Genomic DNA, 15,836 nt, shown 5'->3' on the forward strand with positions numbered 1-15,836 from the left:
ACTATTAAAAAAAAAAAAACTCATATGTTAAAAAAATTTTTTTTTGGCATTCCTGATTGTATTCCATGGATTCAGACCTTAATCTACACTCACTAGTTGACCCTCTGACCCTTTATTGTTGTAGATCTTTTGTAACTATCTTGTGCTTTTAGCATACACATAATAGATGTTTAGGAAATAGGGGTGAATATTTTAATCTGATAACTCAAGGTTCTTTTTATTCATTCTTCTTTGTTTTAGGCAACTGCTTCCTCTTAGGACATTTCAGTGCTTTGATATAAAGAGGAAAACTATAATAATACATAAATTATCTTGCAACTTAAATTTTACTTGGGAAGTACAGCCTTAGAGTGATTATGGTTTGTTTGTACCATAAGCGTTTATTTCTCACTGGGTCCATTCACATATAATGACATTTCTTGAACAGTTTCATTTAATTCTAGCAGTACGTGAGCCCTCTTCTGCCCAGTTCTAAAGCTTATATGTCTAAACACCATGCAACACATTTTATCTATTTGAATAAGATTTAAAATTCATAGATTTGCTCCAGGAGAACTTATAGGGATTGTTGGCAAAGCTAGTTTTAATAGTTATCTCTAATTCACTAATTAGCTGTGGTTAACTTGATGAAGATAACAGGTGATGTTCAGGGAACAGTGGCATCATTATACCTTCTAAAAACATTGTGATGAACACTGAGTATTAGAAAGTCTTCAATGTTTTGTTGCAGATTGCTCGCTGTAAGCAGCTCATCTGTGATCCCAGCTATGTGAAAGATCGAGTAGAAAAAGTGGGCCAGGTGATCAGAGTCATCTGTATCCTCAGCCACCCCATCAAAAACACCAACGACGCCAACTCCTGCCAGATCATTATTCCACAGAACCAAGTCAACCGGAAGTCAGGTACGTTACAGAGGTCAGGCAACGTCTGCATAAATTGCAGTTTTTATCTATTCTATTAGAGTGAAGAAACTTTAGTTTACACATGGAAAATGTGATGGGTTTTAGCTCATAGAACTCCTAGACCATAACTTTGAAATGGACACGTTAGGCCAGGAGCCCTGCCTTGACTTCGACGCACCTCTTGGGGCCTCCCTTCCCTCCTCTGTAGAACCGAGAGCTGGACCCTATGAGTGCACTGTCTCTCGTCTGAACATTGTATGCTTGTGGGAGTTTATGCTTATTAGTTGACCTGGTTTCACTGTAACTTTTAGGCTGATGACAGCACTACTATTATGTCATGATTTGTCAATATCTATACTTGCGTTTGCCTTTAGCAGTGTGCTAGAAAACAACTTGGATTTCTCTGATTAAGATCACAACTTAGCTCTGAAATCATAATTCTGCATCTGTTTGCTTTAACCATTGGTTTTCATCTAAGTAGCATTTCCCATCTTCCTTTCAGTTAGAGCCCTGAAGGTTTTATTTATATAAACTTCAACTTAAAAGGAACTATTAACCTTTAAATGGCCAACTATGTATTTTCCATATAAGAAATCAAATCACAGAAGGTTATTACTGAAACAAAGGGACTTTGACTAAAGTAATCTCTCAAGGGTTCCCAGTAGATCTCAGGGTCTGTCAAGGTGAGGCCTTCCCTGGTGGTGGTTCATTGGTTAAGAATCCCCCTGCCAGTACAGGGGCATGGGTTTGATCCCTGGTCTGGGAATATTCCACATACTGCAGAGCAACTGAGCCCATGCTCAGAAACAAGTGAAGCCTCTGAGAAGGCTGAGCACAGCCAAAAGAATAAATAAGAAAACAAAGAGTAAGGGGAGCCTAGTAATTGTTTTCTGTACTGGAAATTATGTAGTTACTTTAGTGTTACACAGACAAGTGTGGAATTATTATGAGCTTATGTCAACATAAGAGTAGCTTATGCTGTTTGCAATTTTTATTGCTTAAAAAAAATGAGAAATCAGTAGTTAAACCCCACCTTGGCTAGTCAGAACCTTTCTAGCAGGACTCAGGGATGAGAGACAGGTTTCCACAGTTAGCTGTGGTAGCTGGGCAGACTCATGTCCATGTCCACTACTCACTGCCATGTGACCCCTTCCTTCATCTCCAGTAGGCTCAAAGTGGCTGAATATTTCCATCCCCTATGTACGACTGACCGTGTTTGCCTCCATATAGAACTTGTCTCAGAAGATAGTCTGTTCCAAGTAACGTTAACTCACAGCTCGCTGAAGTTGGGGTGAAACCGAGTGCGCACCTCGGCCCCATGTCCACAGGGCCTGGCAGTAGTGGCTTTGCTTGCTTCCAGATATCTATGTCTGCATGATCTCCTCTGCACACAATGTGGCCGCACAAGGCAAGTACATTGCCATCGCCAGCACAACGGTGGAGACCAAGGAGCCTGAGAAGGAAATCAGACCAGCCCTGGAGCTCCTGGAACCAATTGAGCAGAAGTAAGTGCTGGGTTTGTTTATGCCAGCTCAGACCCGGGACCGACTGGCTCCGTGGTGAACTGAACCCTTGAGAACAGTGAGTGCAGCCGTCGGCTCTTCCCAACCTCCTTGCCTGGGCTTGGAGTATCAGGCCCAGCAGTGAGGGGCATGTCAGCTCCCTTGCTGACTGAGTTCTCTCTCCCCTCCAGATTCGTTAGCATCAGTGACCTCCTTGTACCAAAAGACCTGGGAACAGAAAGCCAGGTGAGTGGCTATCTGAAAAAGGTAATTACCAAGCTTCATTGGGCGATGTCACCAGATAAGTTTCAAGTCTTTGTGATTTTCATTTCCAGATCTTTATATCCCGTACCTATGATGCGACAACTCACTTTGAGACGACCTGTGATGACATTAAGGACATCTATAAGAGGATGATGGGATCCGAGTTTGACTTTGAGGAAATGAAGCGCAAGAAAAATGACATCTATGGGGAAGACTAACAGCAGTACATGTTATCATCTAATTAGGACAAACTTAAAATTTGGCAAATGATGCATATTGTATGAAATCAGTATTGTAAGGCCTGCTTTTGTAATCAAAACTGAGAGATTGCAGAGCACTGTACCAGTAAATATTCCTCCCCTTTCTAATATCATGTATTAACTTGTTTTCATGGAGTGGCTCTTCCGAATTGGTGGGTTCCCACGTTCTGTTCAATTTAACCAATATTGGCTTGTGTTTCCTAGTGAAGGATCAGTTTTAAAACCTTGTGATACTGATACAGAGAACTTGATACAGTATTTGTATCTTTTAATCAGTGTAGCCTTTGCAGTTATGAGCTTCCGCTGTTCAAGAGCTGGGTCAGTGCAGCTTGCGTGCCATCTTGTCCTCTTGACGGTGAGGAGGTTCAGAACTGAATGTCTGTAACTGGGGACAGCGTCCCTTACTCCTCCCCACCCCTTTCCGTTCACGTCATATGTCAGGACAGTGCCCACCCAGCCCAGCCACAAGCTTGGTTTACATGGGCCTCCAGTTCTAACCAAACTCCAGACTTGGATAGTCTTTTGGAGGAAGCCTGTGTGCGGTGTTTTAACCTATTAAAACTGATGAGCGCAGAGGGGAAAGAAACCCATCATAAAGCAGGTAAACGTAGGAGCTTCTTCTGTATCCCAGATGTGGCTTCTTCAACGGACCAAGCTGCAGCACAGTATTGATTTGACAGAACCTCTGCTCCAGTGATGTCTCCAAATGATTTCTGTACTGCAAATAAAGCCAAACTCTGGAAACCAGCTCCCTCTTGTTCGTCTTTTGTGTCCTGACAACTCAGAGCTAGTGAGTACTGCACTGGCCTGACAAGCTGCTCATCTCCTTCACTAGAGCTGGAATCAGATGTGAGGGTGAGCGCTGAAGACCCCTCGTGGACGGTGGAGCACCACCATCAGGCTGCACTGTGAGTAGACCCTGAATTACCCTGACACAATGTTTATTAGACCCTCCTAGGAATCCCAAGTAGTGGTTTAGAAACAGACTCTTGTCATGAGAGAGTAGAGGACCCTGCCAAGTGGAGTAGGTGCTTTAATATTTCCATTTATTTCAGATTATAGCTGCACATAGTTTTAATGGTACCCCCTTTCCCCTGGATAGTTCAAGCCTCACTTTATGCTGTTACCATATCAGAGGAATGAGGACATTGTGACTATTCTCTCGGTCTGAGTGTTGATTATTACAGATGAGTCTGAAGGACATAGACTAAGGTAGGTGCTCTGCTCTGTTAAAGGATTTAGGGTAATAACAACTTAGATTACCCAGGTGGTTACTTTAGCTCAGTCTCATACTGCCCACTTTTGGGGGGCTTGTTCTGCACATGGTATGCACCTCCCTGGATGACATCCCCGATCATCCCAGTTGAAACCTCTGCCCTTTCTAAAGAGAGTTATCTAAAATTCCCACAGGCCACCCCCTTGTCACACAGTAATTCACACCGAACTGTTAATGCAGCAGAGGTGCCTGCTGGCCTAATGACAAGACAAGAGAGCACCAGCGTGTCTTCGTGTTCTGCATTCAGCATATTTATTGAACAATAAAATGTCGGTGCCAGGCCAGTGGGTACAGGGTTGCCAAGGGCAGAGTCTGTACTGCAGCTCAGCCTAGTGTGCCCACCCTCTCGGCGTGGCTCAGCCCTCAGTCACAGGACAGATGGCCTGGCAGGCGCCTGCGGGCCAGTCTCCGTCTTCAGCAGAGGAGGTGGCAGGGCAGGTGCCACGCTGGGCAGGTGGCAGGTGTGTCAGCCACATGCTCTCCTTTTCTGTAGTGATTTCTGATTAATTCAGGGTGCCTAATTCAGCTATGGTTCTCTTCTAAGTAAGGGCTAGGGTAAACTCTATTCCTCCTCCTAGGAAGACAACAAGTGAATTTATTAGCAGGTTGGGTTCAGTAGGGGCAGGATATGAAGCAGGTAAATGTCTTCCTGAGGGACAGGCCTATTGTGACCCCAAGAAGGCCAGGCCTGGGGGTGGGGGGTGGTCCTGAGCTGTCCCCTGGTGCTCTGGCCAGCTACACCTGGGATAGGGGAGCACCAGGCAGGTCTGTGAGGACGAGGCCAAAGGAGTGAGGCTACAGTGAGGTAAGTGGGAGCATTTCTCTGGAAGTGCTTATTCTAAGTGGACTGAAAACTTTAAACCGCTATAAATCTTCCCTAACACATTTAATTTCTACCATAAAGTCGTTGCAGAAGCAGTTGAATGATTTTTAGTTGAATGATTTTTAGTTGTCTTTATTTAAAAAAAAAAATTAGTTACAAAAATCTTTGTTCCAAATAGATACTATGTATCATACAAATGTTTTTTGCTTGGTTTTGAGTTTTAAAGATTATTGTAGAAATTATTTTTAACATAAATAAATGATTATTTCTTCCTCAGGACTGATTTTGTAGTGCAGTATTTACATAAACTGAGTAAGTGAAAAATGACGGTTCATAAATTTGTACCATTTAGGAAAAAACTAATTTCATGTAGTGTAGCATGAAAACAGGAAGTATAACCACTTAAGATTCTATGTGGCAAAACCTTTAAAACAGACTGTCACATGCATTACAGATGCATTTTTGACCCTAACATGCAAAAACAGAGCTACTGCTTAAAATAGGTGTACTTTTTGCTACAATTCAATATACTTGTAAAATTCTTATTTTTAATATTAAGTTCAATTAATAGCTCTGAAAACATTGTTCAAAATGAAAATATTGAACACTGCAGTCCAAAGCTAATGAATAAGTACAGTGCTGCTGTGAACAAAGTCATTCTAGCAATGTGTAAAACATGAAGGAAAACATTTCCCCAGGTTGCAAAACACTGATTTGAGATCTCAAAGATTTTCAAAGAAAAGGGAAAATACTAATTTATTGTTGGCATCGTCGATGTCTAGGTAAGCTGCAGTTGAGCCACCTGGATAAGTACAAAATTGATAACTGTTGTGTAAGTAGGATGATATCTACTGGGGAAAATACCCAGGAGTCTAGGTGACATTGTCTTCTCTCTGCAAGTGAAAACGTTTATCATTCAGAAAGTAGTTATTCATTAATGATACTTGAGAAAGTCCCCTTTATGCCAAACCAGCAGCAATTCCACCCCTAAATAAACACTTTAAATCTATAGCATGATGTGTAACATACAAAACAATTTCTGAGCAACTGGTTTCTCATAGACACAGATGTCGGTATCTACCCCTGTCAATTCCAGGTCACATGGGAGTGTTTGGGAAGTGTTCTTACCAGTAGCTACTCCGAAATGGAGCTGCTACTTTCTGTATATTTTCAATAAAGTCATTTACATCTGTCACAAGGATGCCACTATTTTCAAAGACTTCTCTGGAAACCACAGGCTTTTCTGCAAAAAGAAAAATAACTTTTGGTGAACAATTCATTAACTTGTATACAGCTTTTAAAACATGTATACACCTTTTATTACTACATTATTACCTTCTAAAACTACATTACATATGAGGGAAAGAAGGAGCCTGTGTCAAATGAAGAACAAGATTGGAAACTTTGGGGTCAGCTGCCTCGGGGATGGGGTGCTGAAACCATTGATGGGCCTTCATTCCTTAAAACCGTAGATGGTTTCATTTAACAGACCTTTAAGGAAATAAAATCTGCTCTACTCGCCCCAGCCTTGTATGTTCAGGCTGCCATTTCCTGTATGTCCAGGTGGAAGGCCATTTCCTGGCTGATGACAATCAGGTAGCACTAAGGCTATGAATTTGGAGAAGGCAATGGCACCCCACCTCAGTACTCTTGCCTGGAAAATCCCATGGACGGAGGAGCCTGGTGGGCTGAAGTCCAAGGGGTCACTAAGAGACACGACTGAGTGACTTCACTTTCACTTTTCACTTTCATGCATTGTAGAAGGAAATGGCAACCCACTCCAGTGTTCTTGCCTGGAGAATCCCAGGGACTGGGGAGCCTTGTGGGCTGCAGTCTATGGGGTTGCACAGAGTTGGACACAACTGAAGCAACTTAGCAGCAGCAGCAGCAAGGCTGTGAATTACCTGTCAGGAAGACGGCAAACCTGGCGTGGATGTGCTGAACCTGCAGGTTCACCAGACATTTCAGATGCTCAGTTTTGGTTGATGGTCGAGAGTCACACTGGTGATAGTGAAGCAGCTCAATGATGTTTGCACTCTGATACGATTTCAATATTAAGTTCTTTTTATGTGCAATTGAATCCACTCTGAAAAATATAATGTTAAATTTAGATTAGTCTAAGTTTGTGAAAGATTTTATTTTCCTGTATCTTAATTTTCAGTTTTATTCCTAGACTTTTTTATCTTCACTATAGTCAGTCATACTCCTTCCCCTTTCATCTGGTCTCCACTTACTCTTGATCTTGAACCTTCCTCACCTCCCCTCTGAAGTGCTCTGGTAATGAAGCCCTGTGAGGGCTCTGCCCCTCCCTGGCAATGCTGGCTCTCAGGTCTGCTCTGTTGGTTCCTCTCCTAAGTACACACCTTTCCCCAGCCTCTGTGCTCAGCCATTTCCCTTTAAGATCTTAGGTAAGTCCATGACCTTGGGGCAGCACTTGACTGATGGTGGTCTAGAGCTCAGGGAGCACTTCCAGGTGAACTTGGGTGTTCCCAAGCCTCACCTTCCATGAAGGTCTTACCTCACATCTTCCTTTAGCTTTTTATTTTCCCTGTAGTGAAGCAACCACTTCCATCTTCCATTTCCATTTAGTTTCTCTAGGATTTTGACTATTTCCTTCAGTTGAACTAGAGATAGAACAAGTTTAACAAGAGAAGATGCGTTTTAGGATTGCTGGGTCGTCAAAGCCGAGTGATTACCTGTGAGAAATAAGGCCCTGTGCTTGTGTGTTCACCATCACTGCCCCCTCTTTTGCAGGGTGGGCTTCTCAACCCAGCCCTGCCCACTCATGCTCCCGTAGGGAGGAGTGGAGCGCTGCAGTCATACAGACCATGGACATGGAGAAGTGGGTTCTGCTGCAGCAGGCTTAACACAGAATCTATAAATATCTGCAACATTCATGATACAAGTTAAAGTTCAGTGCAGAAGTGGTATCCGTATTTCTCATGTGGCATCGGAGCTACAGACTTGGACTGTATATAAAGTGCTGCCCTGTGCTCTGACATCCTTCTGTGTCGGTCACTGCTCTGAGAGAAAGCAGATATGAATGTTCAAGCAGGTGACTGAACAGACTGAGTAGCGGTTTTTAGATTTCTCTGGTATTGATGGGCGCGTTGATGGCAACGGAAATGGAGGAAAGAGGGCTGATTCTAAACAAATATGTAGCTGACGATTTGCCAAAGGGAGAAATTGAATATAACAATCTAATGCGTATGAATAGTTTAGCTGCATTACTGAGTGGTCTGGTGGGGGAGGTGACTGGTTAATGCAAAAGATGTGAAGAGCACAGTGCTTAGCACAGCATATGGCAGAAATTAAGCCCTCAGTATATGGTGACTGATGTTTAAGTTGATAATTTCTATTTGCTGAAATATTTGGGTCACTGGGCAAGGAGAAACTGATTTGACTATGTAAGAAAGGAAAATAAGAGACCAACCTAATGTTAAAGTCTCTAGTAGTTTGTCATCTGATACCACAAAGCCTCCTGTCTGAAAAAGCTCTTGGTAGGTGTCATTGAGGACGTCTTCAGGGCTGTCAACTCCAGCAAAGACGACCCTGGGAAAGTGCTTCAGCTTCAGCAGAGAAGGAATCTGTAACATAAGAGGTTCCCAGTGAAGACAGGCTCATGGGGTCACTTCTGTCACTTTTAAAGGGCATCCGGACTCAAGAACAGCTGGAAAAACCTTTAACCCTGACTGACCCGTTAATTACACAGTGGTCTCAACTCCAGAGGTGGGGGATGGAGTTTGGGACACCTGAGGTTTGGGACGTGTATCAGGTGGCAGGCTCACCACCGTCTCCAGCTCAGTGCAGTCTGCTGTGGGTTCAGTTACTCTGTCCTGATGCAGGACTGTGCTTGTTCCCAAAAGGGGCTTGACCTGGCACAATTACTTTTATTCAGTTAATAGGTAACCATGGTAACAAAGAGTTAAAATTTTCACAAGTCCTTTTAAAGCAAGACTTGTTTCTGTTAGATATCCAGAGGTGCAGATTTGTATTTTAGGTGGAAAATCGGTCTCTTCATTGATGTTCTCCCTTAGTTACTGTGAAGATATTCTTAACTCGCAGACATAATTTGCAGATCAATACCTTAATGACAACATGAGTATCACCAGCACGGTATCTCAAACCCATTATCTTCCCACTTAGATTCAACGGTATCAGGTTTTAACCTCTCCCCTAAATAAAAAGGCAGTGATGAGGCTAATTTCAGAACAACATAAAAAATGTTCGGAGTAAGTTTCTCTGTAAGAAGGTGATCTCCAAACTTACCTGATGCAGGTGGGATGCTATATCTTCATTTCTGATGATGACTAAGAGTGCACCTTTCTCTCTGTGAAATACTTGACAGAAATGCTGAGGTTCGATTTCTGTGTGGCCTCCTTTCCTTAGGATATTCTGGAAGATTTACAGATACCTATTGTTTAAGAAAGGATACTTGCACAGAACTGTTCTAAAACTGCTGACAGAAGATATATAAGAAAGCACATCTTATTTACTAAATTATGTCCTAATAAGGCATATAAGTTTGTCTTTACTACTAGATGAGCACTTTATAATGAATCTTTTATGTCCATATCAAAGGCTGATTCTTCAGAAACATCAAACACCCATACTCCCTCTGAAGGGAGTCACCCTGAGGATGAAGATATTTACTTTAAAACTGCCGCCTCAGTTTTTCCAGGACTTTGACCAGCCCTGATGCCTGTGCACTGCTCTGAGTATCACTAGCGAGGGCGGATGATGGAGAAGCTGGCAGACAGTTGGACAGTGTAGGCTCTGGGATGTGGCACGTGCTGGGGTTATACTGGGCCTGGTTACCAGGGGTGAGGGGCATGGCTGTATCCCACAGAATGGCCCTGCAGTAAGCTTTGTTGAGAGGATAAGCTCGTGTAGTTAAGTTCCTCAAGCTTGTCCTCTGATTTTGATGCTGTTCCGATCTGGAGGATTGCCAGTAACACTGTCCATCATTTGTTATTTCTTTTATAAAAATAAGGTGTTACTTTGGTCAGTCTCCCTTGGCTCTCAAGGCAACCTGAATTTTGACTTTCAATTCTTCATTCAAAATGTATGGTGATGCTAATACAACACTGTAAATCAACCACGTGCTAAATCACTCAGTTGTGTCCGACTCTTTGTGACCCAATGGACTGTAGCCTGCCAGGCTCTCCTGTTCATGGGATTCTCCAGGCAAGGATAACTGGAATGGGTTGCCATGCCCTCCCCAGGTAAATCAACTATACACCAATAAAAATCTAAAAGTAAAATGAAAAATGTATGGCGATGTATTTTCAAAAATACTCCTGCAGACGAAATTTCTTTTAATAAAGAGCTCACTAAAATATCTAAGTATCTAATATCGTTCATCACTTCACGAGTAAACGGGGCTTGACACCCCATTGGGCGCTCTGGAACAGACGAATCTTCCAGGAGAGCTTTCTGAGCTACAAACACTGCTCCTGATTACACTTTATTCTCAATGTATTTTACAAGGTGTCCACTTGCTCATTTGAGGAACACACAATTTGTTATTTTCTGTTGTAAATAGTGGTCATGTGACAAAATATTACCATGAAACAATATAGTCACTGTTGAAACGTGTGTTATCTATAAGTACTCCAGCTATAAATAAACTAACATCCTTCTGGTTGCTCCTGTATGGAAACCAGCATCACTTTTGCTCTGCTGAGGACATAAGAACCAAGATCTTGCACTGCTGCTTTTGAGAGGGAAGCAAGAAGAAAGCAAGTTTTCTGCTCACTGTGGCAGAACAGGGACTTGGCCCTGACTCATGTCAGCACATGTCAAGGTACGGCTATGCACTGAGCCAAAGAAAATCAACTCTAATTCAAGGTTAAAAAAAATTATTTACAGATTACTTTTGGAGGCGAAGCACCTTCCAAAAAAGACTGAAGGCCCTTTCATGCTGTATTTTTTTCAACAAAACTGTTTCCCAAAATGGCGTGAAATGGGAGCAATGATGGGGGTGGAGGAGACCACATCTGGCAGCCATCTGTGAAAAACCATGGACAGCAAAAGGAGCCTTGGTGGGGAAAAATACCAGTTACACAGAAGATCAGATTTCACAAATTTGGGAAAAATAAATACTTAGAAATCATATTTAAATGATACGAAATTGGAGCCATCAGCGTCTCCCAGGAGACCGTCTCTGGCTCAGCCACCTGGGGAGCTTCGTGAGGCTGCCCTTCCTCCCTTAGCCACCCTCCGGGCGGTGGAGAAATGCTCTCTAAAGCACGGCTGCTCTTTCAGAAGCACTCCTCAGCGCCTTCCAGGGGCCTAGGGTGGTCGTCTCAGTGCTGCTGTATGATCCTTTGACCCGATGGTGACCACTACACTTTGGGAGGCCCTCTCTACTCTCTACCCTTTGGGGAGCCTCAGGCTTGGAGGTGCTCAGTGACCAGGGCGACACGGGGAGGACCCCCAGGAGGCAGGCACATAGGACCTTACCCTGCTCTGTAGTGGCACTGGGGACAGGGAAAGACTGAGCTGAGAAGGTATAATACCACATCGTGGCTGCTTTCTGAAGCTGAGAATGCTGTATTACTAAAAAAAAAAAACAAAAACTTGGACCTGCAATCAAAGTAATAAAAACTGAAGGAAAAATCTGGCACCTTACCTTTGTTCTTACAAAGAAGGACTTGTCTTCAGTCTCTACGAGGTGGAAGAGGAAGGTGCTGGAACACGCCTCCCTCACCACTCGCTCCAGCTTGACGCGCAGGCTGGAGCACAGGTCGGCCACCAGGTCCTCGTAGGAGGCGGGCTGTGGGCTGCAGACACACAGTTCACTGGGCATGGCCGCTCCCAAAGCCACAGGTGGCTCCGTGTCCTGGACCAACTGGCGGCTGCTCAGCATCACCTTGTTGAACTCGGCATACTCACTGAGAATGACAGCAATGTCGTTGCGTGAGTCTTTCAATGTACTGTTGTATTTCAGCTTGTGGAGGTGGAAGGAGGCGGTCTGATTCTGGTCTGAGTTTGTGAGGTGATTTCTACCATGGCCACACCCCTTCTTCCAGGAGGAGGAGCGGTCCACATGGTTGGGCATCTGATGCACGACTGTCACCACAAGAGGACTCCTGCTTCGGGAGGTGGGAGGCAGCCCCGGGCATGTGGGCATTGGGGTCCCAGGAAAAGCCCCGGTGGTGACCTGGGGTGGAGGCTCCTTTGGAAAGGCACCAGGCAAAAGGGCAGAATGCCGAGCGGCTCCCATCTTCACAATTTGTTTCAGTTTGTGTGCAAAACGCAGGTGCTCCAGGTCTAAAGTGTTCTGGGTGAGGTCATCTGTTCCCTGCCAGGTGTCCACCCAGGAGCTGAGCAAGCCACACGGGACCGTGCTGCTGGGGCACCGCCTCAAGCCGTGCAGGGTTCTTGGTGTGTCTCTGAGCTCTCTGGTCACGGTGAAGTTGGCATAGCTCCTGGGGACCCCACAGACATCTCGGATTTGGACGTAACAGGGCACACACGTAGCTTCCTTCTTCAGTCCACCCAGCCAACTTCTGGGAGGAACGCTGGTCTCCAGCCCTGGAACCTGGCTCGCGTAGCCCCAGTCATGGTCATCACTGGTGTTCAGGCTCAGGAAAGCATCATAACTGTCTTTGGATGCACCTTCTCTTTTCCCGGTGTGGCCATATTGTGAAGCACGGGACTCTTCTGTGTTATATCTGGGGTGTCCATACTCACCCACAGAGTCCTGATCTGAGTCTCCAGAAAGGGGTTCATAGTAGATGTCAGAGATCACGCCCACACCCTTGCCTCCACCTGTGCCTGCTTTGCCCGTACTCACACCTTGCAGCTGCTCTTCAGAGACCCCACCAACAGGAGGTGCACCAGATTGGGGAGCAAAGGACACAGAGGGCTCTGGACTGGCACTCTCGCCGTGGGCTGCAGTACCTGGGTGAGCATCAGCCTGCAGGTACGTGGGGAGAAGTCCGCCATGGAGCAGATCCCATACTGCACACGGTGACCCCTCCTGCAGCAGACAGGCTGACTCCTGTCTGCCTTGTGGAGAGGTGGTGAGCAGCTGGGGGCCAGCACCTCCTGGATCCGCGGCTCTTCCCTGTAACTCGGCTCCACTATCCTCACTGTTGAGCAGGTGGGTCATTCTGACAACTGGGACTTCCTGTGTCGGGAACCCTGTCCCTGTGTCGCTGGAGCCTGTGCTGTTTGCTGTGGTAGCCCCGCCTGAGGGGAGTGCAGGCTTGGGGAGCTCTGGGTGCCCGTGGGTCTGCACACCCTCAGCTCCAGCAACTGGGTCGGAGCGCAAGGACTTAACCAGGATGTAACAGCATTCCTGTGTTTTCACATTACTGCTCAAAACATCTTCAGGAAGGCTCTGAGTGCTGGTCACCACAGCACCTGGTGTGGCTGTAGAAACAAACATGTCAGCAGAAGACTTGTTTTCAGGGATCTCTGCAGGACTGAAAGGCTCACTGGTCTCCAGGACACGATGATGTGAGTGGGGGCTGCAGATCTCCACACCCGTGGGCTGCAGTGGGTATCCTGATGATACCAGGTTTTCAAGAGAATCTCCGTACGTGACACTGCAGGCAGGCTGGGTTACTGTGGCATCGCAATCTGGCCCCTTTCCTGAGAGAGAGAAGCCCTCCCCACATTTACTTGGGCCAGTTTCCTCAGTGACGTCACCAGGAAGGATTAAGAATCTACCTTTTCTTCCTGCGTGGTTCTGTAATTGTAGAGGTGTTTCAGCAGAAAGCTGCATCTGCTGTACCTGAGCTGAGTTATCTTGTTCCACTGGATGGGTGGCAGTAACAAGAGAACTTTCCTTTTCTGTTTCGGCCAAATCTCCTGATTCGACCTCACAGAGCCTGGTGCTTTTCTCACCAAGTGTGTCACGGTGTTTCAGACCACGTGGAGATGTGGCCTGAGTTGGTGGTGCTTCTTCCACTGGTGCCTGGGGGCCAGGGCTGGAAGCGGGTGACACTTCTTCAATCAAGGAACCGAATGGGAAGTCAGAGGCAAGGTGAACTTCCTCCGCAACCTGCCGGGTACATGTTTCTTTAGAAAGTATGAAAGCCACTGTCTGTAAATGATCACCTTTTCCCTCCTTGTTTTCTGCTGGTTTCACAGACGTGTTAGCAGCAGAGTTCACGTCTCTGTTTTCTATGAAAGTAACCTCTTTGGACATGAGTATTTCCTCTGCCATCTCCTGAAGGTCTACGCAGGGAAGCGGGGCCTCCTGCGGTTGCTCCACTTCACCAGTGGGCGCTTCTTCCCTAAGACTCATGGGTGGTGATAGGGTGAGAGTGAGGTCAAGGTTGGAATCCTCCTCTGATACCTTGAGGCTGACCTCCTCTCTATTCACAGACAGGCCTGCTTCTTTGGTAAATGTGGAATTAAATGGTTTAAAACTAATATTTTCACTGTTCAGACCACTCTTGTCCTTCTTTAGTTCTGAAGAGCCACACAGAGTATTCCTTATTGATGCGATGCAGTTAAGGGAATCCTTTTTTCCCAAGGGGGCAGAGGCTGACAATGGGACTACTTCAACCTGGGACGGCTCTATTATTTCTTCCGAAGAGATGCTCAAGAGATTCTGTGTTGGGAGAAGGAATTCTTGAGAGAGTTTCATTTCTTCTCTGGGTAACAAGTAATTTGAACTTTTAGCCAATGGTAATGCTTCTATTACCATGGGATTATCAGATGGTGAAGGTGAGCCTGTCGCAGCCTGTCCCTTCTGTAAGGAATATGTTTCTTCAGCAAGTGTCTCTCTATGCACTGAGGAGGCATGGAGGTACTGAGTGCCCTTTTGTCCTGACACTGCCAGCGAGGGGTCTTCCCCAAGGCCCTGCATCTGTGACTTTTCAAATGTGGATACAGGATGTCTAAGGCTTGCAGCAGGTGACACCTGTTTAGTCAACTCCATGTTAAAGGCTGTAGGTTTGTCAGCTCTGTTGACAGCTTCTGTCTGTACTGGCACGTAGGCACTTTTTTCCAAAGTGAGTGTAACTGGTTCCAGATTAATCATCACGTACCCCGTATCACCCTTCCCCTCCAACAATGGCTGACATTCTTTGTTTATGGGGCTGCTACACTGGGTAAGGCCCTGCAGAGCATCTGCTTCTGTTTCCTTTTGTGCATGAAAAATATCAACTTTGCTCTCAAGGGTGCTGTACACAGACTTCTGGCAAATCATTGATGGACTGTTGATCTCATCATAAGTCTTGGCAAATGTGGTTTGTGGGGCAGTATCATTATAAGAGGTCACTTGTGTGTTATCAAGAGGCTCAAAGGTTTCATCTTCACCAGGAATAGAAGGTCCATTAGCTTGAGTTCTTCCAATGCTAGGAAGCACAAGATCGGAAGTCTCCAGTTTACCTGATGACTCTTGTTCAGCTTTCCCCCTAATTATCTGAAATGATTAAAGCAAAATAAATAAATTAAAAAAAAAACCAAGAGTCTAAAATACATAATTTTTAAAAAAGAATTTACATATGGGAAGAACAGACAAAGAATGATTTTAGCTAGCTCTGTCCTTTTGAATCTTCACAGGGCAGAGATCAAGCAAATCCCTCTCTTCTTACATAGGCTTAAAATACACTGGAGAGAGAGATTTTTTTTAAATACACACATAAAAGCTCCAATAAACACTATTCTAGGTAAGACACAATAAGTATTATTCAGCTCAGAGAGAATAAGTAATTGGCCCCAAATCACACTACTAAAAAGCAACATAATTATGGCTGGCTCCTAGATCATCTGACCCTTACGATTCTTTTCCTATTTTCACTTCTTCAATCAGGATGGTAGATAAGCTCCAAAGCAGACAACATG

The 15,836-nt window shown here is 45.0% G+C and overlaps 2 protein-coding genes across 16 annotated transcripts in view; one reads left to right on the forward strand and one right to left on the reverse strand.

Moving 5' to 3' along the window:
• Positions 1 to 3,675, forward strand: part of GDI2 (GDP dissociation inhibitor 2) — a 32,928-nt gene extending 29,253 nt beyond the window's left edge. Inside the window, exons 8-11 of the mRNA XM_069547884.1 lie at positions 731 to 902; positions 2,263 to 2,407; positions 2,596 to 2,650; positions 2,740 to 3,675. Of these exons, the coding sequence (XP_069403985.1) occupies positions 731 to 902; positions 2,263 to 2,407; positions 2,596 to 2,650; positions 2,740 to 2,886 (519 nt within the window). The 3' untranslated portion in view covers positions 2,887 to 3,675. The remainder of the gene's footprint in view (positions 1 to 730; positions 903 to 2,262; positions 2,408 to 2,595; positions 2,651 to 2,739) is intronic.
• Positions 3,676 to 4,433: 758 nt separating this feature from the next.
• The window catches only part of TASOR2 (transcription activation suppressor family member 2), a 69,695-nt gene continuing 58,292 nt past the window's right edge, over positions 4,434 to 15,836 (reverse strand). For 14 of the 15 annotated variants that reach the window (XM_069547882.1, XM_069547869.1, XM_069547871.1 and 11 more), the window contains 6 exons: positions 11,662 to 15,414; positions 9,297 to 9,422; positions 8,461 to 8,614; positions 7,546 to 7,651; positions 6,932 to 7,113; positions 6,064 to 6,270 (listed from right to left, as the gene is read on the reverse strand). In XM_069547882.1, the coding sequence (XP_069403983.1) occupies positions 6,152 to 6,270; positions 6,932 to 7,113; positions 7,546 to 7,651; positions 8,461 to 8,614; positions 9,297 to 9,422; positions 11,662 to 15,414 (4,440 nt within the window). In that variant the 3' untranslated portion in view covers positions 6,064 to 6,151. Of the gene's footprint in view, positions 5,921 to 6,063; positions 6,271 to 6,931; positions 7,114 to 7,545; positions 7,652 to 8,460; positions 8,615 to 9,296; positions 9,423 to 11,661; positions 15,415 to 15,836 lie in introns of those variants that run through there. The other variant, XM_069547868.1, reaches the window with a different exon arrangement.

The sequence above is a fragment of the Ovis canadensis genome, chromosome 13, assembly GCF_042477335.2.
Source record: "Ovis canadensis isolate MfBH-ARS-UI-01 breed Bighorn chromosome 13, ARS-UI_OviCan_v2, whole genome shotgun sequence".
Taxonomy (NCBI): domain Eukaryota; kingdom Metazoa; phylum Chordata; class Mammalia; order Artiodactyla; family Bovidae; genus Ovis; species Ovis canadensis.